At 61.9% G+C, this 24,947-nt stretch overlaps 2 protein-coding genes across 4 annotated transcripts in view; both read right to left on the reverse strand.

Annotated features, from left to right (window-relative positions):
• Positions 1 to 3,417: 3,417 nt before the first annotated feature.
• C12H13orf46 (chromosome 12 C13orf46 homolog) lies at positions 3,418 to 12,067 on the reverse strand. The gene is made up of 7 exons (XM_055541891.1): positions 11,878 to 12,067; positions 7,763 to 7,814; positions 7,161 to 7,305; positions 7,029 to 7,076; positions 6,064 to 6,111; positions 4,900 to 4,967; positions 3,418 to 3,494 (listed from the first exon to the last, which is right to left on the reverse strand). Exons 1-7 carry the CDS (start codon positions 12,065 to 12,067, stop codon positions 3,428 to 3,430), a joined length of 618 nt encoding a protein of 205 aa, XP_055397866.1. The 3' UTR covers positions 3,418 to 3,427.
• Positions 12,068 to 13,492: 1,425 nt separating this feature from the next.
• Positions 13,493 to 24,947, reverse strand: part of RASA3 (RAS p21 protein activator 3) — an 82,820-nt gene continuing 71,365 nt past the window's right edge. For 2 of the 3 annotated variants that reach the window (XM_055543085.1, XM_055543087.1), the window contains 5 exons: positions 24,737 to 24,819; positions 21,196 to 21,404; positions 20,966 to 21,069; positions 15,814 to 15,997; positions 13,493 to 14,830 (listed from right to left, as the gene is read on the reverse strand). In XM_055543085.1, the coding sequence (XP_055399060.1) occupies positions 14,755 to 14,830; positions 15,814 to 15,997; positions 20,966 to 21,069; positions 21,196 to 21,404; positions 24,737 to 24,819 (656 nt within the window). In that variant the 3' untranslated portion in view covers positions 13,493 to 14,754. The remainder of the gene's footprint in view (positions 14,831 to 15,813; positions 15,998 to 20,965; positions 21,070 to 21,195; positions 21,405 to 24,736; positions 24,820 to 24,947) is intronic. The other variant, XM_055543086.1, reaches the window with a different exon arrangement.

Raw genomic sequence — 24,947 nt, forward strand, 5'->3', positions numbered from 1 at the left:
CAGCCTGACGGCAGGTGCCTGCCCTGGTGGAGGAGCCATGGAGCACCACTTTCCAGGGGATGCAGCTGACCGTCTGTTAGGCAACAAGCAGTGGGCATCCACGCTTCTCTCCCCCCAGACTGGAGGCTTGGGAGGCCAGGGTTTGTTCAACCACCATGTGTCCCCTGAGTATCACCTGGCACAAGGCAGGTTTTCAGCAAACCCTCACCGGCGATAGTGGGAAAGGGTTTATGAGGATAAAAGGAAAAACTGTAAACAAAACAAAACAAAAAGTAAAACACGCCCCAAAACTAGTGCAATGTGGTGTCAATTTTGTAAAAAAGCTGTGTTTACCTATCTCCATAAACAGCTCGCTCTACATATTTGAAGCAGAAACAGAAATCCTGCCAGCGGTGGTATGAAGGTCGCAAGGGGACAGGTTACACGCTTTCTGCCAGTTCCCACATTGCCCACAATGAAAGAGCATGTGCGATTTGGGAGAGACTAACAATGCTGGGAGGAACAGGCTGGCGGCAGGGACAGGCCTGGGGGGGTGCTGTGTCCACCAGAGCCATTGGGCTGGGCCCGCCCTGGGGGCCCTGCGGCCTCGAATTCACTGATCTGAGCAGCTGTGGGCCTGCAGGTGCTGGGGAGGGAGCCGGGTCAGGCCGGGGGGCAAGCCTCGCAGGCTAAGTTGGGGGCCCTGAGGACTGGGGCCCTCCCAGGGGTATATGCCCCCCTCCCGCCTGCAGTCCGTGAGGGCTGGGCTCCAAGCACCGAGATGGACAGACAGCTCCACGGCCCCCGGGGCGGCAAGGGTGGGGGCTCGGTCTCCCTCCTGCTCCGGGGCGAGCGATCTTGCCATCAGCGGTGACCTTAGGGCTCCACTCTCCTTAAGGCTGTCAGCTCTTCATACCCTGCAGGTCCAGCTCACAGTGTAATCTCCGCTGGCTGTGGCCCAGCTTCCCAGGTAGGGGTCTCTCTGTGGCCTCAGCAGGCCTGGGGACCAGATCGAAGGCTCCCAGGCTGCTTCCGCCTGCCTTTCTAGAGCCTGGCCCGTGGGCTCCACCACTTCCACCACCGCACCGTCCTGCCGGTTCTCACGGGCCGCCCTGACTGGCTCCCTGCAGGCGCCCCAGCTGACCCAGGAGGTGAAGGTCACCTGCAGCCAGACATGCACGTATGTGGGGCTGCCCTGCACTGGACTCTTCCATGGGTCTGAACAAGGCCAGCTGTCCGTGGTGGCCAGGGATGGACAGGGAGAGTATTGGCTGAGGACCAGTCACACTCCTGGCCTGTGGCCTCCTCTGGCCAATTCTCTGGAAGCTTCTCTCAGTGGCCATCTAGGTGGCCAGGTGCCAGGGCTGGGAGCTGCCACCCAGGGGCAGGGAAGAGGGGGTGCTTGCTTGGGAGGCTGTGCCTACTGGTGGAGGCCGTGGATGCGTCCTCATGAGGCGCTGTGATGCCGCGTCCTCAGTCTTGGGCTGAGTCAGACACATGGCCGGAGGTGGGCTGCCAAGCCCCCAGCTGGTTGGACAAAGGAGCCACAGACCTCGCGGGGTCTCCCTGGTGAGGCTTCCCTCCTGGTCCTGCCTCCCTCCCCCTGCAGGCGGCATCTCCCTGTGGCTGCATTTCCTCCGTGTGGTCCTCAGGGCTCCCAGTCCAGCTGTAGGAACGCCTGCCCCTTGGCCTTTAGGGACCAATGCCCAGGTCCCTCAGTGCCCTGGTGGCAGCTGTGGTTGAGGCCAGGCCCCTGGGCGTCTGGGGCTAAGTGAGGTGCTGCATGACCTCATGACCTGGGAGGGGAGATGTGACCACGTGACCTGGGAGGGGAGGTGTGACCACATGCCCTGGGAGGTGTGACCACGTGACCTGGGAGGGGAGATGTGACCACGTGACCTGGGAGGGGAGGTATGACCACGTGACCTGGGAGGGGAGGTGTGACCACGTGACCTGGGAGGGGAGGTGTGACCACATGCCCTGGGAGGTGTGACCACGTGACCTGGGAGGGCAGATGTGACCACGTGACCTGGGAGGGGAGGTATGACCACGTGACCTGGGAGGGGAGGTGTGACCACGTGACCTGGGAGGGGAGGTGTGACCACATGCCCTGGGAGGTGTGACCACGTGACCTGGGAGGGGAGATGTGACCACGTGACCTGGGAGGGGAGGTATGACCACGTGACCTGGGAGGGGAGGTGTGACCACGTGACCTGGGAGGGGAGGTGTGACCATATGCCCTGGGAGGTGTGACCACGTGACCTGGGAGGGGAGATGTGACCACGTGACCTGGGAGGGGAGGTATGACCACGTGACCTGGGAGGGGAGATGTGACCACGTGACCTGGGAGGGGAGATGTGACCACGTGACCTGGGAGGGGAGGTATGACCACGTGACCTGGGAGGGGAGGTGTGACCACGTGACCTGGGAGGGGAAGTGTGACCACGTGACCTGGGAGGGGAGATGTGACCACGTGACCTGGGAGGGGAGGTATGACCACGTGACCTGGGAGGGGAGGTGTGACCACGTGACCTGGGAGGGGAGGTGTGACCACGTGACCTGGGAGGGGAGGTGTAACCACATGCCCTGGGAGGTGTGACCACGTGACCTGGGAGGGCAGATGTGACCACGTGACCTGGGAGGGGAAGTGTGACCACGTGACCTGGGAGGGGAAGTGTGACCACGTGATCTGGGAGGGGAGATGTGACCACGTGACCTGGGAGGGGAGGTGTGACCTCATGACCTGGGAGGGGAGGTGTGACCACGTGACCTGGGAGGGGAGGTGTGACCTCATGACCTGGGAGGGGAGGTGTGACCACATGACCTGGGAGGGGAGGTGTGACCACGTGACCTGGGAGGGGAGATGTGACCACGTGACCTGGGAGGGGAGATGTGACCACGTGACCTGGGAGGGCAGATGTGACCACGTGACCTGGGAGGGGAGGTGTGACCACGTGACCTGGGAGGTGTGACCACGTGACCTGGGAGGTGTGACCAAGTGACCTGTGAGGTGTGACCACAAGACCTGGAGGTATTACCACATGACCTGGGAGATAAGTCCCTGAGCTGCTTCTCTTCCCTGATGTACATTTTGTGGGACAAGATTTGTGGCAAGAAGGGATGGGGCCCTTGAGAAGTACAACATCTTTCATTCACTTTTTATTGCGTGTTTAAAGGATGGTCTCATCGCTTCCCAGTGGTGGAGCATCATGTGTGGAGCAGCCATGGCGCCTCTGAAGCAGGCTCCTTTGGTGTCTCAGGACAGCTGTCTGCGTCCTCGCTCCACCCGGTCTGGCTGGTCCAGGAGCCATGTGGAGGCCCAGTTACTGGCCAGAGGGGCAGGTCTGGGGTAGGACCCGGGAGGCAGCCTGCCCTCCGCCCGCCCCACGCCATGCTCTGCCCCTCCCTCAGCTCGGCCCCTCCCCGAGCCTGAATTACCTTCTCCAGGCTACGCGCTTTGCTTCACCTTTTTTCTGGTGGAGTACGGGATGCAGCACACCCAGCTGGTCCTGGACCTGGAGGCCAAGGGAAGGGGGTGAGAGGCACCCTACCCCCTCCCACTAGTTCCGCGTGGATAAGCTCGCCAGCCAGAGACAGCTCCCAGGCCCCTCTGGGGCCCTCCCCTCTTCTGCCTCGACATCTCCATTCCAACAGGAGCCCCTTGAGCCCGAGAGGTCTTGAGGGCCTGCTGAGCCTGATGCCCCGTCCATCCACAGCCCAGCATGAAGAGGCGTCACAGGTGGACAGCCAGTGTTTCCAGAGCACTGCGGCCTGTGCCTAGTCCTGTTAGGGGGGACTCTGGGGGTTCCACTTCCAACCAAGGCTGTCTCTGGGGTCAGATGGCACTCCTTTTCATAGGGACCTCCATGGCTCTGGGCCAAAGTGCCCAATGGGCCTCTAACAGGCACCTGGGTGCCCAAGGGGGCTGACTGGACGGACTGAGGCTGCAAGTGAGCAGGCAGGTGACCCCGCCTCCCTGGCGTGTATCTAGGCACCCCCCATGAGCAGACCCTGTCCTGTCCGTCAAGCAGTTGCCAGCTGCCGAGGCCTGGTTCCTAGGCATGGCCCATCCACAGGTTCTCTGGGGCAGCTGAGCAGAGTGTGGGAGCCAGACCCAGAGGCTGAGAGGTGGGCCTGGGCCCGCCTGGCCTGGGGCAGAAAAGGAGCTGCCAGGCTGTCCAGGGTGACCAAGTCCATCACCACGTCCAGTAAGAAATGAGAAAAGCAGACGTTAGCTTACGGAAGACTTTCCTGGCAAGCCTAGATCTGAGGCTATGCCAGGCAGTCCTGACACCTTGGTAAAGCTGTGTGCCTGGCCATGTGAGCAGAGGTCAGCGCAGACTTGGGGGTGACAGTTCCTCACAGGACACTGTCCCCCTGGAGCCCAGCCCGGGGAGAGGCAGCAACAGCCACTGCCAAGTCGCAAAGGGCCTGGGTGCTGCGGCCAAGCACGTCTGGAAGCGCAGGAGCGTGGCCGGGGCCCCCTGCCCCCGCTCACCCGTGCTCCAGCCTCTGCTCTGGCCCCTCGGGGCCCAGGCGCCCACACGCCCCACTGTTTCTAGTTGGTGGCACATGGGTGTTTTAAACCTTTCCTCTCTGTTTTGCTACTTCATGTCGCTTCATTTATTTTAAATGACTATCAGTTTTACAAGGTGAATAGAGAAATTTTCCTTTTTAAAACTGTGCAAGCAAATCATCCAAGATATTAATACAGTTGATTCAGGTGAAAAGTGGATGAACTGCTATTTTCTTCTTTGCGCTTCTCTGTATCGTTTAAAATACCACCAACCCAAAGCCCTTGGGCAAGCGTTGCACATCGTCCTGGCTTCAGAGCCTCACGATCTCTACCCGGGAGGGTGGAGGTATTGGCACAAACACCCCCCTGCCCCCCAGGCCCCCCTGAGTGGACGCCTCACTCACTCGTCCTCTGACACATCCCCCATGTCCCTCTGGGACCGCTTCTCTTCTTTCATGATGCACGTGACCACCTGTGGGGTGGGAGGCATTAGGGACTGAGGCTGGACCTGCTGGGCCCGCCGAGAACAAGAGGGGGTATGGAGACGGCCCCGAGCGTCCTCCCACGCTGCGGGGCTCCGTCAGGCGGGGGTTTCTAACTAGGGGACCCAGACCAAGGAGCCGTGCCCTTGACCCTGGAATGCAAGTCAGAAGGCCTGGTCCCTCAGTCCCAGCTCTGCCCTGGCTGAACCTTCTTGAGTCCCTGAACCCTGTCCCCTCGGTAACCTTGGGGTGAGTCAGTAACCAACTCTCTTCACCATGCATCATGTTCTGAGGGCAAAGAGCTAGGAAGTACCATCTGGAAAGGAGCAGCCCCGAGGCAGGGGCTTACTTTTGCCAAGAGAGAATTAGAGAAAGCTTCCAAAGAGATGGCTACTCACAACAAGAGAAACAGAGACTATTTGTGTTGGAAAGGCCCAATCAGGCCACTGGGTCAACCACTTCCGTTTACAGAGAGTGGTGCTGAAACGGTGGTGTCGGAGGTGGTGACGGTGGCCGTGGTGCTGATGGCGATGCTGACGCTTATGGAGACAGTGAGTGGGGTGGTGGTTGATGATGGTGGAGACAGGGGTGATGGTGGTGGTGGTGAAGATGGTACCTGATACTGGGGCTCCCTGGGCGCCAGGCAGTGTTCTGAGGGCACTGTAGAACAACGCTGGGCTGCGGCATTAAGATTCCCATTTTGCAGATGATAAAACTGAGGCATTGAAGGGCATGGTGACTTGTGTGAGCCTTCCCTGCATGTGGAGACTAAGTCTTCCTGCTCCTGGCTTGGACCCGCTCGCCACCCCAGCACAATCCCACAAGAGGTTCTTGAGGCCCCTGGGCACCTTGAGGGTTGACCCAGGCCCTGGGGCCTCTGGTGGTGCAGGAATGCGTGTGGGTTGGTGTGAGGGACTGAGAAAGAGGCCAGGTGCCTTCTGGTCCCCAGGCCAGTCCTCCAACCCCGGGCCCCGTCTCTCCTCAGGGGCCAGCACACCCTGCTTGGGCATGGTCCCGGGACCGCTGCGGGCCCCGAGCAGGCTGCCTCCTGAGGGTGGCCGGGCTTTCTTGGCTCTGGCACTTTACCTCCTCGGCACGGTCTCCCAGGTCAATCTCCACAAACACAGATGGTTTCTGTGGAGGGAAATCAGAGACGCATGGATGACGGGCGTGGCTGAGCCGGGGGAGCGTAGCTTCCTGGGAGGGGCGTGGGCTCAAGCCCCGCGGTGCTCAGGTCTGGGCATTCGTCGCCCCGGGGTCTCCGTCCCTGGCTGTGGGTGGTGGGAGCTGCTGGCAGTGGGGCTGGTGAGGCCTCCACGGCAGCCCTGGCAGAGGGCGGGGAGGTCTGGCCCCCCCTCCCCGCAGCCTCAGACACCTTGTATCGGGCCCCTGAGGACCCAGAAGGGCCCCCACCTTTACCTGCTGAGAACCAGAGCCTGGGTGAGCAGGCGCACCTAGAGCTGGGCGGTCGCTGCAGGCCCACACACGCCCCCGGGCCCCGCTGAAGGCGCCCCTCCGCCCGGTGCACAGACGCACACCCAGGGGCTGTGTGGTGGCTGCCCCGTCTCTGCCCCTCAGGCACCTTGGCTCAGCCCTGAAAGTGCTTTCTCTGGTAGCGCCTTGGTTGACACTGGGAGTGGAGGGAACCCCAGAACCCCCGGACGCAGGCCCAGGGCCTCCGGCGTAAACCCTGGCATAACCGCCCAGCTCCTCTCCACCCCAATGAGCATGGGGGGGAAGGAAAGCCCCTCCTGGGGGGAGGGCGGTGTCCAGGGAGGGCTGTACCCCAGGCTGCGGGCCAGACTGGGTCTCCCCGACAAGGCTGAGCTGAGGGTGCCTCGGTCAGGACTCCCTGCTCCCTGAGCACAGCGCTGTTTTGCGAGCTGGGGTTAAGGCGCCCTAGGGCAGAGCACAGGCCCGGTGCCAAGGGAGCTCGGGGCCGGTCTAGACCGCAAGCCCGGCTCCACCTGGGGGACTGACCGGCATCCACAGCAGAACCGCGCCCCGCGGCCTCCCCGCCTGATTCCGCCACTGAAGCGAGACTCTCTTGCCTCTTTCTCCAGAAGGTCGTCTAGCTTGATGGACTCGGGCTCCAGTTCCTGTAAAGAGGAGGTGGGACAGGCTGGGCAAAAGGGGCAGGGCTGAGCTGGGGGCTGGCCGCAGGTGCGAGGGCCGCGGCCCACCTCGTCCTCCGGGGCGCACTCGTCCGCGCCCTCCCCTCCGGCCGGCTGCTCGCGGCAGGTGCTGGCCTCCTCCACCTTCGCATCCTCCGGCGCCTGCCCGCGGGCATCCTGGCCCCCGTCCTGCTTGTCCTCCAGGCTGGCCTGGCTGCAGGGGGTGGATAGAGTTGGGAGACGGCTTCGTCCTAACCCTAACCCTAACCCTAACCCTGGGAGCCCGTGCGGTGCCCCTGCGTTGGCAGAGGGGCGGGGACGGTGGGCAAGGCAGGCCCAGGGGAGGAGGAGGTGCAGAGGCATGAGGGATGCAGGGCTCCGAGGGGCCGTTCCGACCCAGACCCGCCCAGCGTGAGGGTCACCCGAGGCCCCAGCAGCCTCCCGGGCGGCAAGCTTTCTGAAGATCCTGGGGAAGGACTGCAGAGACAGGTGCCAGTGCCGAGGTGCTGGGCTGAGCCAAGATGAGCTGCTGTTTGCTGGGTGACCCGCCCCTCTGAGCCTCCCTGGAGCCCGCTGCCCTCCTTCAGGGCCTCCAGGCCTCGCTCCCGCCCTGCCTCCCGTCTTCCTGCACGCGTCTGCACTGCTGCTTCCGCTGTGCTGAGGCTGCTTACCAGCTGGCATCTTCTGCTTCGCTCCTGACGTCCTTCCCCGGGTCTTCAGACTCTGAGGAGGGGCAGCAGGGCTGCAGTCAGCCTGCAAGGACGCTGATGGCCACCCGTGGGGAGCCCGGCTCTGCCACCCCTGTGTGCACCCAAGTCCCCCGGCATCCTCGCCCGGGAGGCCTCCAGCCCTGACGTCCCCATCAGTACTTTGCAGGCTAGTGAGGGGCCCTGAGGGATCGCAGCTGGGCTGAGGGGGTCCCCGCGGGGCCTCGCCCCCTCAGTGGAACTTGAGGGGGCCTGTGGTGTTGCTGTGTTCTCCTGGAGGCAGCAGAGTGGGGGCGGGGGGCACTCGGCCTGCGGCCAGTGGGCCGCGCGACCCCCCGGTGGTGGCATCTGAGCCACAGTGGCCCTGGGGTGCTGCGGGGGCGGGTTCTTGACTGGGGGTGTCTGTCCGTGAGCAGAGCAGGGTGCCTCACACACGGGGAGCAGGGGGGCCGCGTCTCAGGGCCTTGTTGGGGCAGCGTGAGTCCTGAGTTCCGGGCAGGAGGCCGTGGCTTCCTGGTGAGATGCAGGCAACTCGCTCCGGAGCTCGGAGTTTGCAGTGGGGGTTCCCATAGGCCCTGGGGCCCCAGAGGACCCTCAGAAGGGCCCCAAGTTTGCCATGCTCCAGCCCCACGACTTTGCAGCCCCCTTGAGCCTGAGGTGCCCCGTGGCCACTCTGGAACCCCCCCAGTGGCCCGGTTCCCACCAACAGCCTGACGCACACCCTGGGCCCTGGCCCTGCAGCCAGCGCAGTCTCGGGAGGCTCCCAGCTTTAAAGAATGCTTTCGGCAGGACGCCCGGCAGGACGCCTCTGGTGGCCATGGTCCTGGAGGGTTTCCTACAGAATCTGGTGGCCAGATCAGCTACTCAGGGTCTTTTCAGCTCGCAGGCCTCGCGGCTGGGGGCACCGCCAGGGAGGGGGTCAGGGCCAGCCCCTCGTGGGAGCCCTGCCAGCTGTGCCGCTTCGTTTGCTGTCCCTCCCCTGGCCCCGAGCCCGTGTCCCTGGCTCCTGACATCCTCCAGCGCCATCCTTCACGGGGACCTGGGCCCCCTGCCCAGGGTTAAGTGACCTTCCGCGGAGGGAGTTTTCTGCCTGGCCTGGCCTCCCTGGTGCTCGGCACCCACACCAAGCCCACCGGTCTGGGTCATTCCCTCGCCTCTGGGCTGGGTTCCCTGCAGGTGAGAACTGGGTGCTGTGCGTCCTTCTCCATTTCCAGCACCCGTATGGGCTCCAGGGCACCTGCTGACCTGTGCTCTGCTGTCCCCCAGGCAGGCCCTGGCCACCCAGAGACAAAGTCCTGAAGGCCAAGGGTACAGCCTCAGCGGGCCTTCAGAGAATGTTTCAGAGCTCGGCTGCTCTCAGCAGGAAGGCCCGGAGGCTCAGGAGCCGCTGTTTGCAGGCAATGCTACATGTGACTTCTGGAAAATCTTCAGCAGCCCCTAGCCTGCACGCACACGTGTGAGCCTGCATGCTGGGGCACGTGTCTGTGTGTGCACAAGTTTGCACATGTGTGTGCTGCCACGTGTGTCAGTGTGTGAGCACGTGTGCTGGTGCACGTCTATGGGTGTGTGCACATGTGTATGTGTATGTGTATGTGCACGTCTATGGGTGTGTGCACATGTGTATGTCGGCACACATGTCCCTGTGTATATGTGTGCAGCGTGTGTGCTAGCGTCCTAGCCCTATGTGTGTGAGTGTGTGCACACGTGTGTGTGAAGGTGTGCACACGTATCTGGGCACGGGCTGGCCCACATGCTCTCCACTGCCCCCTCCTCCTGCGTGGACTGACAGGGGAGGAAGCATCAGCAGGAAGAGCTGGTTCTTCTCTGCTCTGCCGCAGCCGTGGAATGAGCAACAGTCGCCTTTTCTTCCAGGGCACCATCGTCAGAAAGGGAGACTCTCATGTGTTGGTGGGTCTCCCGTCTGCCTTCTAAGGACAATCCTGCATTCACCCGGGTTCTGGGCATGTCTGCAGGGTCTGCAATGATCTCCGGGCAGATGGGAGGGCTGCTCCCCTGGGCCCCACAAGCAGCCTCAGGACGGGGTGCAGGGGGTCAGCAGTTGGCCCAGAGGGAGAGCACCCCCTTTGCTGCCTCCCTTCAGCTGGGCTCTAAGCGACCCTCACACCACTCACAGATCACTGTCCAAGACTGAGACGCCCCCGTAGGTCTGGGATGAGCGCAGAGGGTGGGCAGGCCAGGTGGCGAGGGGCTGACATCGCAGAACCCTCTGCACGACCTCACTGACCCTGCCTTGCAGCCAGGGTGCCCCTCACTCCCTTCACAGCAGGAAAGCCTCCTCCAGCCCGCGGATCTCAGCAGGTCCCACCACGTGGAGCAGCCCGAGGCCCAGAGCCCACCCTCGGAATGGCCCTCCTCCTCCTGGCCACGCCCTGCAAGAGGGCTGTCGGGGGCAGGGGCTGATCGGCGGCTTTGCGGCTTCCAGCGGCTCCTGCACCTTTGGACTGGTGTGTCCGCGGCCCCCCCATCTGTGACCTCGTGGTCTCTACAGCCGCAGGTCAGACAGCATCAGCCTCCTCCCTTATGATCCCTGCATGCTAGCGTCGAGGCCGGGAGGGTCTCTAGAGCTCCTTCAGGGGGGCCACGTCTTGTTCCATTTGACCACATGGACAGCGAGGCCGGCTCTGTGTTCCAGCTCCTCTGTGCTGCCCGGGACCTCCTGGGCCTGGGACCTTGGGACAGGTGGGCACAGGGCGGAACGAGGCTCAGCTTGGCACTCCTGGTTATCCAGCCTCGGGAAATTCCGCAGTGCTGGACGGGAAGGTCTGAGGCCAGTGTCACCGGAGAGACACCATAGCCACCTGAAGTGTTTCTGAGCAGGTTACGGGTTGGCTTCCTCTCGGAGACTCAGCCCTCCTGAGAGCCTGACACATGCTCGGATGTTAACGGTGGGATGTGGGGGAGATGGAGTGGCCTCTGTGCTGTGACCTCCTCCACCAACACAGCTTTGGATTTTTCAGCTGAGATAACAAGTATTTTTACACCACGACCTCTTAAAGGCATTCCTAGGGCTTGACAAGCAAATCACATTCCTGCTCACTGTTTCTTTTCCTTGGCCTGAATGACGGTCTTGGCAAAGGGTGCTTGCTGGCGTGGCCTTCTCAGGAGAACTACGATCTAGGGCCCCCGCCGATGAGTGGCAACCCGCCCATCTCTCCACCAGCTCTGGGCCAGCTGCCCCGGGGTAGCTGACCCTCGAGGGGCAGGTCCACATCAGCACCAGTGCGTTTCGAGCATTCATCCCCACCTTGGGCACACCACTGCCCACTTCCGGGGTTAGAAACACGCTGGAGTGGGAAACACACAACACAATACGCAAACGTGCAGCTTGCAACGTAAAAGCCTCATTCGTGCCGTGTGTGGGGGCGGCGCCAGCCCTATGGGTTCCCTGCTGCCCCGTGAGGCTCCTGCTTTCCACAGCGGAATCGAGGCTCGCCCTGGGGCCTCACTATGAATCCGAGACACTTTCCGCGCCACCTCAAGAGCCAGAGGTGTTCCCAAAGTACTCGATGCCTTCACAGGCCACAGGGCCAGGTCTCTGTCACCCCTTTCTCCTGCCCTCCGCAGAGCTTACAGCAGGCCCCCTGAAGCCCTGGGCCAGCCCCCAGTATGGGCCCCCGCAGCCCCCGGCCCCCAGGATGGGCCCCCACAGCCCCCTGGCCCTTAGGATGGGCCCCCGCAGCCCCCTGGCCCTTAGGATGGGCCCTCGCAGCCCCATGACCCTTAGGATGGGCCCTCGCAGCCCCATGACCCTTAGGATGGGCCCCTACAGCCCCCGGCTCCCAGGATGGCCCCCACAACCCCTGGCCCTTAGGATGGGCCCCCGCAGCCCCCTGGCCCTTAGGATGGGCCCCCGCAGCCCCCGGCCCCAGGATGGGCCCGTGCAGCCCCTGGTCCCCAGGATGGGCCCCCGCAGCCCCCTGGCCCTTAGGATGGGCCCCCACAGCCCCCGGCCCCCAGGATGGGCCCCTGCAGCCTCCGACCCCCAGGATGGCCCCCCACAGACCCATGTGCAGGGATTGGGGGCCCGCGTTAGCTCGGGGTGAGCCGCCTGCCCCCACCTAGCTCCTTGCACAGCTTCTTGATGCAGCTCGGTGGGTCCCCCTTCTGGAGCAGGCCGCCCACACTCCGGCTCCGCTGCAGCTCGGCCATCTCACTGGCTGCCTTGAGGTGTGCGGGGCCCACACCCATGGGAGGGGCGCCGGGGCCGGGCCGGTGCCTCCTGTGGGTGGTCGTGCCGTCCTTGTCCATCCTCCCCGCCTTCCGGTCACAGCAGAGTGGGGGGCGGTGCTCCTGAGGGGCCCTCAGCCGGAGCACATGGCTTCTGCCCTGCAGGGAGCTGCCCACGGGCACCGGCCCTGTTGCTAGGTGGCCCCTGTGACATCACCACAGGGGCAGAGGCCAGAGAGTGCCCGGCCCCAGGATGTGGCTCCGAGTGGCCTCCCCGGGCCCCCGGCCGCAGCAGAGGCACAGAGGGCCAGTGGTGGGGGCCGGCACACGGCTCCCAGGGCTCCTGGTCCCGTGTCTGCTGAGCCTTCAGTGAATCCTTTGACTCTTCCCAGGGACGAAGGACTTGGGGGGCGGTGGTGACACGACCTGGCTGGTGGTCTGGGCCCTGGTGGCGTCCGCATCCTCCCCACACCAGACAAGGGGAGAGTCGCTCAAATGTGACGTCAAGGGGGTGGGCGCCACCTGGGGACAGGCTCCTCAGAACTGTGCTGACGAAACGCTTCCCTGCCTTTTAAGTGGGGCCTTTTGCTGGCATGTCCTTAAACAGGGCTCGGGCAGTGTCCACAGCAGATGCTCTGGGTCTGGAGCCTGGAGTCAGAAGTCCAGGCACGGGGTGGGCTGCTCTCTGGAGGCCTCTCTCCTCGAGTGTAGATGCTGCTCCTCACGTCTTCACGGGGTCGTCCCTGTACGTGTCTCAGCCCTAATCGCCTCTTCTTAAAAGGACACCAGTCAGACTGGACCAGGGCCCCCGAGGGACCTCAGGTAGCCTTCGTCTCCCCTTTAAAGGCCCATCTCAAACGCAGTCACTCTATGAGGTCCTGGGGGTCAGGGTTTCACACTGTGTGGGGCACAGTCAGCCTATAACACAGCCTAACAGAAAGGTTCTGATGATCTATTCAGTAATGATTTTTCTTCTCCTCTGGGACCATGGGGACGAGTCACAGCAGAGGTTCCTTGAGCACCCGGCTGACAGCACTGTGTGTTGTCAATGTTCAGAATGAAGCCAAAGTGACTGATCCCCATTTCCCACATCCATCCCTGAAGTCTCATAGCACCGTGGCTCACAGGAGGCCTCGGACCTGCCAGCCAACCCCGCCTGTCACTGCGGGGCCTCACCTGTCCTCAAGGGACCCCGCCTGTCACTGGGGGGCCTCACCTGTCATCAGAAAAACCTCACCTGTCATCAGGGGGACCGCCTCCGTCATCAGAGGCACCTCACCTGTCATGAGAAGGATCCCACCCGTCATCATGAGGACCCCATTGGTCATCAGGGGAACCTCACCTGCCATCACATGTCATCAAACTCCTTTCCTGCCCCACTCCACCACCCACCCCCATCTCCACAGGTGCATATTATCAGTCGGTGCTCCTGGGAAACCAAGTCAGTCTCAGAAAGAATAAAAGGTCTGTTTTAATTAGCCAGTAAAATACATCGCACATCATTAGTATCTTAGAAACATTAAGTTACAAATTCATGTTAAAAATTGCTGTTTGGAGCAGCCTAATAGTTGTGTGATGCAAGTTTCTTTTTTGCAACATTTTCTTTCACCATTTGTGACAACTGGTAACATTTCTATCTGCCATCTGGATCTCCAGGCACAGGGTACCGGGTGCTAGGGGTCCTAATGGGGCTTTCCAAATTCAGGCTCAGCCTGGCTGACCTCAGGGCATCAGAGGCAGCAGCTCTGCCCAGGCCAGGTGTCTGTTCCCGAGGCCACCCAGCGCTGGCCCAGTGGCTCCCCCTCCCTTTTCTCTTGGGGACTTGACTCGCTGACATGAGACACGCCCATTCCCTTTTTTGTCACCAAATCTCTGCAAAAGGACCCCTGCCCCCAAAGACCGAGGCCGTCTTCAAACTGGGATCTCCGTGTGGTTCTGACCCTCCGACCAGGGGTGATACCAATGTCAAGGCTGAAACTGGAGGCCTTGTGTTGAGGCTTTGTCCCCCATGAGACACCCCCATTCCCTTTTTGTCCTAAGGTGGCACCTCCCTTGAATGGTAGAGGCTTGGATGTTCCAAGTTATTAACACTTTATATCAAAAAGCTAATTTAAAATGGTTCTTTAAAAACATTAAGAAAAACAGCTTGAAAATAATGCACATTTCCATTTTTGCAAACTTCCCCAAACTCCCACCAGGGTGGCATTCTACTTTAAGCCCCACTGACAGCAAACGCAGCTTTCCTTGATGTGGCAGCGGGGTGGACGCATTTCAGCAGCACGGAGGGAATGAAGGCTGGGACCCCGAGGAAATCTCTGCAAGAGGACCCCTGCCCCCGAAGATCGAGGCCATCCTCCAGCCGGGATCTCCGTGTGGCTCTGACCCTCCGGCCAGGGGTAACACCAACGTCAAGGCTGAAACCGGAGGCCTTGTGCTGGTGGCCGCCCGGACAGCAGGCTCACAGGAGAGTAATGCTCAGGACGTCCCCGCTCAGGTGAAGCAGAGCCTTAGCCGTAGAGACAAACGTGCGTGTGACAAGGGCACGTGCCTTGCAGGCTGTGGTGTTGCCAGCACCGTGTTCCGGGAGGGCCAGCTCATCTGCCACCAACGTGACCAAGTGCACGGCCGCCCGGAGGTGGCCCGGGAGCCTCAGGAGTTCGTGAGCTGGAGGTCCGACGAGCTGCCCTCTGGTCTGGTTCTCTCCTCCCCCAGCACGGCTCTTCTGGTGCAGCTCAGGCTGCCATCCTGGGAGAGCTTGTGCAGAGGCTTCACATGGAATGGGCAGGGGTCTCAGACTGCTGCCTGATGTAGCTCTGGAAGCTCTTGTCTCCAATGGGGTGCTCCCTACAGAGTGTGGGGACAGGAGCGTGAGCATGGGCTGCCCCGTGCCTGGCACACTTCTGAACTCTCACTGCCTGCTCCTACCTTGGCTTGTGAAGCACAACCCTCGTAACATGCACGAAAAAGGCAGACCAGCAAGGGAAGAAGTCAGCCCGAAACCACCCAGGGAAGTGCCCACCGTGAGCCCAGCCCCAGGGGGTGGGGCTCGTCCTGCAGGTGTGTGCGGACCGTGAGCTCTGGGAGCGGGCACCGCGGTGCTGTGCCCCGTTGGCTATGGATGCTGGCACAGCTGTAAGTCATGGCTGTTTCCAACAAGGTGGGTCTGCCATGTTTAGGAAAAGGCAGCATCTTCACACGGCTGATGTGGGCTCTGACAGAGGGTGTTAGAGGGTCTGGAAGGTGATGTGAGTGTCTGTGGAGCCGGGAGCAGACACGGTTGGCATTCCTGGAGACGCTGGGCACCCTTGCAGCCTGGCCAGAGTTGGGGTCTCTTCCAGAGGCCCCCTTCCCTTCCCAAACCAAACCCACGTGCTCCCTGGAAGGAAGGGGGAGCAGGGAGGGGGACTGGGCCCATGCCAGGTGTGTGCTGGGTGAGCTCTGCATGGGTCTGTGGGCTCCAACTGCTCATGGATTCTCATCACCCCATACTCAGAGCAGGAGGAGAGGGACCCTTGGCTGAGCCGCCTGCAGCCAGTGGCGTGGAGCGCAGGTGGCTGGGTCAGTCTGCATCTCTGCCGTTCATCTCTCCCAGGATGTGGGGTGGGGTCCACGGCCAGCCTGGAGAGAGGCTGGGGTGCCTCCTGGAGGCAGGGAGCCTGGGGGCCTGAGGGTCTGGGTGTGGGGGTAGAAGGCACTGCTCCAGGACACAGTCCAGAGGGACGTGCTCTGGAGGAGGCAGGAAGGTGGTCCGAGGTGGTCCCTGTCCACAGGCAGGTGGTCCGAGGCATCCCCCCCGGCTCCCCGTGCCGCTGAGGCCCCACACTCACTGGCTTCCGTACTTGGTCCTCCTGAACTTGTCCCTTTTGTACTGGGCATGCTCCTGCTCCAGGGCCCCGACCCCGTCGAGGACCTGCTTCAGCGTCTTGTAGGTCTCCTGGGGGTCGTCGATGATGAATGTGGAGTACTCCTCCTGCTCTGGCCCGTCATACACGGATCTGCTTCCACAGGCCTCTGCAGTGCCAGGGAGGGCTGAGGTCAGTGTGGGGGGCCCAGACAGGCCGCCCAAGAGCACGCCAGGAAGGACCAACCGCTCGTGCAAATGCACACAAAACAGAAGCCACTAAGAGTCAGGCCCCTGAGCTGCAGAGATGCCCGTGAGGCTGGGGGCCACCAGGCACCTCCGCCTGAGGGTCCAAACCCTCCTAGAGCCTGGGCCAGGCAGGGTCAGTCAGCCTGGGCAGATGTGCTCAGGGAAACCCCACCTGAGAAGGGGCGCCGGGCTCCATCCACTTTCGTGAAGGTGCCCTGCCAGGGGTACGCACAGGGCACAGGGTGGTCATAAAGCCTTCTGTCGGCCAGTCTGCACTGGCAGCTTTCTAGGGCACACTGCCTCCCCTGCTCAACAGGTAGCTTCTCCTGAGACCACCTCGCTCTTGCTGGAGACCACACTATGGCCTCCAGGACCCCATCTGACCCCAGACACCTGAGCCAAGTCCTGTGCTCCTGGTGCCTGGCCCAGGTGGACCAGCATCAGGCCCCTCACCCTGGTCTGTGATGCAGAGCATCACCACCATCATCATCATCACCATTGATATCACCATCATAAACCTCATCGTCAACATCACCTCATCACCTCCATCACCAACATTACACCATCATCACCACCACCATTGATATCATCATCCCCTCCATCATCCCCTCCATCACCACCTCCATCATCGCCTCCATCATCCCCCTCATCACCACCACCATCTCATCACCTTCATCCCCTCCATCACCACCTCCATCACCACCTCCATCATCGCCTCCATCATCCCCCTCATCACCACCACCATCTCATCACCATCATCCCCTCCATCATCCCCTCCATCACCACCTCCATTGGTATCACCATCATCCCCTCCATCATCCCGTCCATCACCACCTCCATCATCCCCCTCATCACCACCACCATCTCATCACCTTCATCCCCTCCATCATCCCCTTCATCCCCTCCATCACCACCTCCATCATCCCCTCCATCATCCCCCTCATCACCACCACCATCTCATCACCTTCATCCCCTCCATCACCGCCTCCATCATCCCCTCCATCACCGCCTCCATCATCGCCTCCATCATCCCCCTCATCACCACCACCATCTCATCACCATCATCCCCTCCATCATCACTACTGTCATCGCCACCGTCACAGAAAGCTTCACTGCCTTTACTAACTCAGAGGAATCTCCTAATTCTTACTGAAAAACCACGAGTCTGTGCAAAGAGAAACTGAGAAGATTTAAAATTTCAAGGGAAAAGGGAAAATGGTGTGAGGAAGATGAGGGTCCACACGTCAGGGGCAAAGAAGCAGAGGCCTGGGGGCACCAGTCGGGGGGACACAGCAGCTGCACGCCTGCGCCTGCTGGGCCTGCATCTCTTCCCCAAAGCCCTGCTGTGCCAGATGCTTGGCCTTGAGCAAGTCACTGAAGTGCTGAGCCTCAGTGAGCCCTGCTGGGAGATAGGGCTGCTGAGAGCAGGATGGGAATCACAGAAGGACCACACTGGGGAGATGGACGGGGCCGGGGGTGGGCACAGGCAGGGAGACCCCGAGGGTGGGGGGCAGGGGTGGGCACAGGGCACAGGCAGGGAGACCCAGGCCGCCTTAGGATGGGGGCTGCATGAACCACCCCACAGGGTGACTATGCAGCCCTTGGAGCAGCCTGGTCGGTGGGGCCGGTTCCTAGAGGAGGAAATCGGTGCTGCATGGTGGGTGATGTGCCAGCTGGTCTCACAGGGGACACCAACGTGGCTCTGAATTAAGGTCTGTGCATGGGGGCTCCCCTGGTGGCTCAGTGATAAAGAACCTGCCTGCAATGCAGAAGACCCAGGTTCGACACCTGGGTCAGGAAGATTCCCTGGAGGAGGGCATGGCAGCCTACTCCAGTATTCTTGCCTAGAGAATCCCACGGACAGAGGGTCCTGGCGGGCTGCAGTCCATAGGGCTGCCCAGATTCGGACCTGACTGAGCGCCTGAGCAGCAGCAGCACTGCGCCATCCCAGGGCGACGGGAACCGGCCGGGGACAGGAGCGCGGCCAGGGGACGGGAGCGCGGCCAGGGGACGGAGCGCGACCAGGGGACGGGAGCGCGGCCGGGGGACGGGAGCGCGGCCGGGGGACGGGAGCGCGGCCGGGGCGACGGGAGTGCGACCAGGGGACGGGAACCGGCCGGGGACGGGAGCGCGGCCAGGGGACGGGAGCGCGGCCAGGGGACGGGAGGGCGCGAGGAGAGGCTGTGAGGAGGCCCCAAAGCTAGGCTGGGGGAGCAGGTCTTAATTCTTAGCCCAATGTCAGACACAAGACTTGTGACTGGACCGAAAACAGACCCTGAGCATCCGGAGGCCAGGGAGCTCACCCGCTCCGCTTTAACAGGCTCCCAAAACCGAGCCTGGCAGCGCTGGACTGTGTGCTGAGGCCCGCCGGCAGCGGGCATGGTTTTATGAAACAGCTCCAGGAATGACGAGGAGCACAGGGCAGACGCGGGACAGGCCAACAGGCGGACTTTCCGGTGGGCCAGCCACATCCTGAGGGCCAGAGGGCGGCGAGGTGGACTCTGCCAGGTGACAACGGGGATCAGAGACTCAAAGTCGGGAGGACACCCAACGGCCAGGTGACGCAGCACACAAAGACCCACAGGCCCAGCCACGGGGCAGTGTCTGCGTCCCGAGATGGAAGGTCAGGCCCGCTCTGGTCTCTGGGCGGACGGGGGCCCTGGGCTTGCGGGCAGCGCTGCTTTGTGTCTGGAGTCACCCTGAGCCCTCCCCAGGCCCCGATGACTGGGTCTGTGCCTGGGGCACAGCAGGGGCGGCCGGTCACCATCACTAGGACCCCGGCCGCACAGCTCTGACCAGCAGCTGGGGCCCCACGCCCGCCCCTAAGCAGGGATCCTGCCAGCCCTGCGCTGGGCCTGCCCGCCCGAGGCTCCGGCTGCACCATCACCAAGCTCCAGGGGAGCACCGGTGGGGTCCCTGCTGTGAGGGGTGACGGGTGACAGTGACGCAGCCCCCTCCAAGCCCCGAGAGGCTGCTTCTCCAGGGCAGTGGCCTTGGTACATCACGAGCCACGGGCTGAGTGCTCAGGGCAGTGGCCTTGGTACATCACAAGCCACGGGCTGAGTGCTCAGGGCAGTCTGGTGAACACAGACAAGATCCCAAAAGGATGAGAGCCTCTGAAGGCAGACTATCGGCCTCAAGAAAGCGCTGAGGTTCCAGGCAGAGGCCTGAAGACCATGGAAAGTGACTCAGTGCTTCGGTGCCTTCATGAAGTGGGGGGCAGGGTCCCTGATCCTACTGACATCCTGTGAACCCTGCTTGTCAAGATCAGTGCTGCCCAGGAGGAGGCGGGGTGCTCAAGACCCCTTTCCATCTGACCGTCCGTCCATCCATCCATCCAGCAAACAGGTACCGAGCACCTCCTGTGTGCCGGGCATGGGGATGAGTCACACCAGCCTCTTTTCTCAAGGCTCACGTGCATCACAGGTGAAGCTCTCTGAGACAACAATCATCGAAGAGACAGAGATGAGCACAGGCTGTCGGGGGGAGGGGAACCCACAGGCCACGGGGGTGTTAGACCGGGGGTGTGTCAGGGGTAAGGGCGCAGGGGTCTGCAGCGTGGTGCTGGGCACAGAGGGAGGTGGGCATGAGAACAGTGGGCCGAGCTCACGGACAGGCAGCTGCGTGCCTGTCAAAGCAGGGTAAGGCGCCCTCCAGGCCTCAGGCCACACGGACACTTTCGGGCCGGATGAGGGGATGAGAAGGAAGAGTCTGACAGCCTTGTTTCCAGGCTCCTTCCGGGGGCTTCAGGGCCTACTGCAGGCTGTCTGACCCCAGCTCTGAGAGTGCCGGCCCCGGGGCATGGCTTGGGGATCCGTCCTGCACCTGCCTCTCGTGATGCAGCCCAACCAAGCCCCCGGGCCTCCTGACTTGTCCCACCTACACTGCTTAGTTCAGTAGGGCAAGAAGAGCAATGAACACCCATAAAGACGAAGCTGCATTGACACGCCTGGAGCTGCTGGGCAGGTACACACGCTCACGCACGGGTCCACACGCATGCACACACACTTACGTGGGTCCACACTCATGTACACTCACACACACAAGGTTCCACACTCACACACATAAAGTTCCACACTCACGCACACACGCTCACACACGGGCCCACACACATGTGCACACACTCACATGGGTCCACACTCATGTACACTCACACACACAAGGTTCCACACTCACACATAAGGTTCCACACTCATGCACACACGCTCACACACAGGCCCACACACATGTGCACACACTCACATGGGTCCACACTCATGTACACATGCTCACACACAGGCCCACACTCATGCACACACATATACCAGTCCACAGTCATTCACATATGCTCACACAAGGGTCCACACTCACACACACAACATACAAGGTCCACACACATGCACACACACATATACAGGTACACACTCATGCACACACGCTCACACATGGGTCCATACTCATGCTCACACACTCACACGGGTCCACACACATGTACACATTCACTCACAAGTGTCCACACTCATGCAGACAACATACAAGGTCCACACTCATGCACACATACACTCACACAGGTCCACACTCACACACACAAGGTTTCACACTCATGCACACACACTCACATGGGTCCACACACACGTACACATGCTCACACACAGGTCCACACTCATGCACACACACTCACACGGGTCCACACACACGCTCGCGTCTCTCTGGGAAACACGGACGAATGAAGCCCTCTGGGGGCGCGGGAGCTACTAAGACAGGCTCTTCTCAAGAATTTGGCAGTTCAGAGGCTGCAGGCTAAACGCCAGCCTAAAATTAGCCACAGAAACTGTTACTAAAGTAACTCCCCCAGAACACCACCCAGCTTGCAGAAGCCTGCCACGCTGGCTCCCCCGGCCCCTCCTCACCTTGCATCTTCTCGAGTTTGCTCATGTATGAGCTGAAGAGGGAGTAGATGCGCTCGGTCTCACGGTCCCCATCGATGTCCAGCTGGATGTTTGCTGGGAGGCCGCTGCCGGGAGCCGGTGGAGAGGAGCAGGGTCAACTGTGATGCTGGTCATTTAGCAGCCCCTAAAGATGGAGGCCCTGGCCCCTCACTGACCCCTGCGGGGCTGGGGCACCGGCAGCCATGACCTACCCGGTGCAGGGGGAGCAGCCCGCGGCCGTGTCCGAGGAGGCCCTGCAGCACAGCCAGTGGCCGTTCAGGTAGGCGGACGGGTGGTAGACGGCCAGCCGCTTCTGGTTGCACTGGCTAACCTTGGTAAGGACGTCGATCCAGGCCTTGGCCTCCACGCAGTTGTTGGCCTGGATGTACAGCGCCCGCTCGGGCTGGATGACCTGGAACATCTGAGAGCGGGGAGGGCTCAGGGGAGCGCACGGCAGAGCCCCCGCCTGCACCGTGAGGGCCGCGGCCGGCCGTGCCACCCTGCCCAGGACGCGTGGGAGCGAGGTGAGCGGTGAGGCTTGGCTGGCTCAGCCCTGCTCAGCCGGGCCAGGCGCTGCCTTTCCTGGGCCCCAGGTGCACTGCTGGCCTGCCCCCAGGATGGCCGAAGTGGATGTGGCCATTACACAAGAGTGCCAGCTTCCCTGGACCTCCTCCTTCCTTGAGTGAGACAGGCTTTGTGCAAGATATACCCCAGCAGACCTGTCCATCCTCCCATCTGCGACCCCAGACCGGCTCCAGGACCAGCGCACATGCTGTTGTCCACTTGGGAGGTGCCCCTCCCAGCCTGCCACTTCAGGGGCCCCTCCTCCGCCCTCCAGGCAGATGTTATGTCCCCCCTGAGGCTTCTCAGAACTTCCACTGCCTTTCCTGTTTATTATTCACTCAACAAACAATCCTAAGCCCAAGGCATTGTCCAAAGTTCTGGGGACTCAGTGGCCCAAATGGAGTTTCTGCTCTTGTGAGCGTCTAGACAGCCAGAAAGACAAGAGTGAACTCAGAGCACTTGGGCTGTGTGAAGGAGGAGGCCTAGCGAGAGTCAGGAGAGAACCTCTAGGTAAACGGTCCTCCAGCTGCAATCGGATGGGTTGCCTGGAGCTAACTGAGCTGAGTGGGGACAGTGAGCAGCAGGGGCAAAGGCCCTGGGGCAGCAAGGGCTGGCACCTCCCAGTAGACACAGCCATGCCGCCCACAGAAGGGCAGGGAGGTCGGCAGGCTTGACCCTGGGAGGGCTGGCAGGCTGGACTTGTCAGAGGGCACAGGGGGCCAAGAGTCAGGATGTCAAAGCCCAGGGTGGCCTCTGCAAGGTGGGGAGGTGTGCCCAGTGAAGGAAGAGAACAGGGTGTGAAGGGCTCCCAGAGGACTTGGACTTCAGGTTCCTGAGTGGATAGCCAAGGCTCCTCTGGCCGGCCTACGCACACAAGCACCATTGCACAGGCCGCAAACTGCACAATCTGTATACAGCTCCATCCCCGACAGAGGCAACACCCGGAGGAAGGCACTCAGAGTCCTTTCCTCCTGCTGCCTCCACAGAGGTGGTTCCCATGGGCTAACTCTGAAGTTAGGAATTTCCTCTAATACTTCTCATAATAGTTCTAATTATTATCATTAAGGAATCACTCTACACCTGATGGAATGAGCGGCTCCGGTTGCTACAGGGCACGGCTCCACACTGCGTCCTTCCCTGGACGTTGGGAGCAGGCTGTCCCCAGCCCCACTCTGGGGGGACCTGTCACCAGCCTGGGAGGGGCCGCGATGCTGTGCAGACACACACAGGCAGGACAAGGGCGCTGACATCCCTCAGGCCCACGGACACCCTCGCACCTGCCATGAGGCCACCTCCCAGCCCAAGAAATAACCTCAGATCGCCCTGGGGGCGGGGCAGGGAGCCAAGGGGAGGAGCCAGCGCAGGACGAGGGCAACTGCCTCTTACCATCGTCTAGCCAGCAACTAACCCTCTGCGGCCGCGGGTCGGCCTCAGACCAGACAGAGGCCAGGCAGACCCACCCTGTGCGGCTGGATGCAGCTACGCAAACCAGACCTCCTGCAGGGGCCCAGCGCCGGCGGCAGATGGATGTGGGTGGGCGGACCAGACTTGGCTGGGGTCTGCGAGCCAGGAGAGGGACTGGCAGACACCGGATGCTCAGCCTGGAGGGGCTTGCGGCAGCAGCTTGGGGCAGCGGCATGAAGATGGGAGGCGGGTCTGGGGCCCCACGGTCGGCCCAGGCCAGCACTGCCCCCATGTGAGGGGGTGAGCTCCCGGCCAGCTCCAGGCCCCCCTCCTCGGGATAGTCATGGGGGAGTGGTCTCTAGACACGAGGGCGCTCAGTGACCTTGGAGGATGCAGACGCCTAAAGCCTAGAGAGCACCCCACTGAGCCCACCGAGGCTCCAGCAGTGCCCGAAGGGCACGGGAGGCAACTTGTCTGAACACTGAAGCAAAACCCCTCCTCACGGGAGTGTCCTTTGTGCAAAGAGCTCCAGATGACCATCCTCGGTCAGGTATCCTCAGGGTCCTGCTCAACCAGACCGTCCCCCGAACCATAAACCACGACGACTCACACATAAGAGGGAACCGGCTACACGGAGCCCCTTGCTGCACCTGCCGTTTGCTTGGCCTGTGACCACCCTGAGGATGACCATCGTCTGCAGAGGAGGGCGCAGGAGCTGACCGCCCGGCCAGGTGGTCCCTGCCTGCTCCATCCACCTGATGAAGGGGTGTCCTGGCCACCACCTTCCTCAGGGAGACCCCAGTGGGGCCGTCTCTCCATTTACCCAGCCCTCGGGACACGGAGACAAGCTTCAGAGAAGAGAGGCTCAGGCTGGGGCCCCCGAGCAGATGCCTACACTTCCGAGGGGCCTTTGCCCACTGACGGCTGGATGGCGGGGCCCACGCTGTCCGCCACCCCCCCGGTCACAGTCAGGGTCTCTTAGGAAGATCAGCGAATCGTGTGTAGGATTTCAAGTTTTATCTATTAGTATTTACATTCCATCTGCCTTCAAAAAAGACTGCACACAACTTACACAAAATGCATCTAATGAAACTGAAAAAATAGAAAAAATATTTTAAAAATTAGGAGCAGAATTAGAGCAGAGAACGGCAGCAGACAGGATAAACAGGACTTAATTAGAGCAGAGAACGGCAGCAGACAGGATAAACAGGACCTAAGCACGCAGATTTTCTGAGGAAAACAGACAACCCAGAAAAGCCCTCGGATCGGGCTCTGGGAAGACAGCTGAGGGAGGTGGGACGCAGGGCCAGGACCCCACGGTGCCCTCACGAGGCTGCAGGGACCTGCCCTCCGGAGGCCAGCCCCTCAGACAGCGGGTCGTCCTGGCACCCAGTGTGGACCCTGGCCCCCCTCGGAGCCTCGCAGGGGGACAGGAGGGACGCGGTGACCATGCGGTGGGGGTGGGCACGTGTTTCCTCCTCCCCAGCGTGTGGAGGTGCTCACCAGGCAGAACTCAGGCACTATCCCCCACCCCCATGGTCCCCACGGTGTCGGGGGAGTAAAGGCAAAGCAGGGGTCCCCAAGCTGTTTGCCAGTGTCCAGATGGCCAGCAGAGGCGGACCTGTGGGAGGTCCATTAGGATGGGGGGCCCCACGGCCTCCACCCAAAGCTGACTTTGAGAGAAACCCCACGGGTCCTGGCCGACCCGACAGGCAGGGTGGGCTCTCTGCTTCACGGGCCCAGGAACAGACCAGGACCAGGGGCGGGGGCGGGGCGGGGACTCACGTTCTTCATCTTGAAGGACTCCTCCTCCAGCGCCTCCACGGCCAGGATGTTCTCGAGGGGGATACTGCAGAGAGGCGGGTCCCCTGCGGCAGAGCGCGCCGTGAGCGCCAGGGGGGCCGGTCTCCCTGCAGGTCTCCCCGCGGGCTCCCACAGGCCTCGAGTCCCCTGGGGATGCCCACCATCCAGACCGGGCCACCCACATGGGACAAAA

This window comes from Bubalus kerabau, chromosome 12 (genome assembly GCF_029407905.1).
Source record: "Bubalus kerabau isolate K-KA32 ecotype Philippines breed swamp buffalo chromosome 12, PCC_UOA_SB_1v2, whole genome shotgun sequence".
NCBI classification, from domain to species: domain Eukaryota; kingdom Metazoa; phylum Chordata; class Mammalia; order Artiodactyla; family Bovidae; genus Bubalus; species Bubalus kerabau.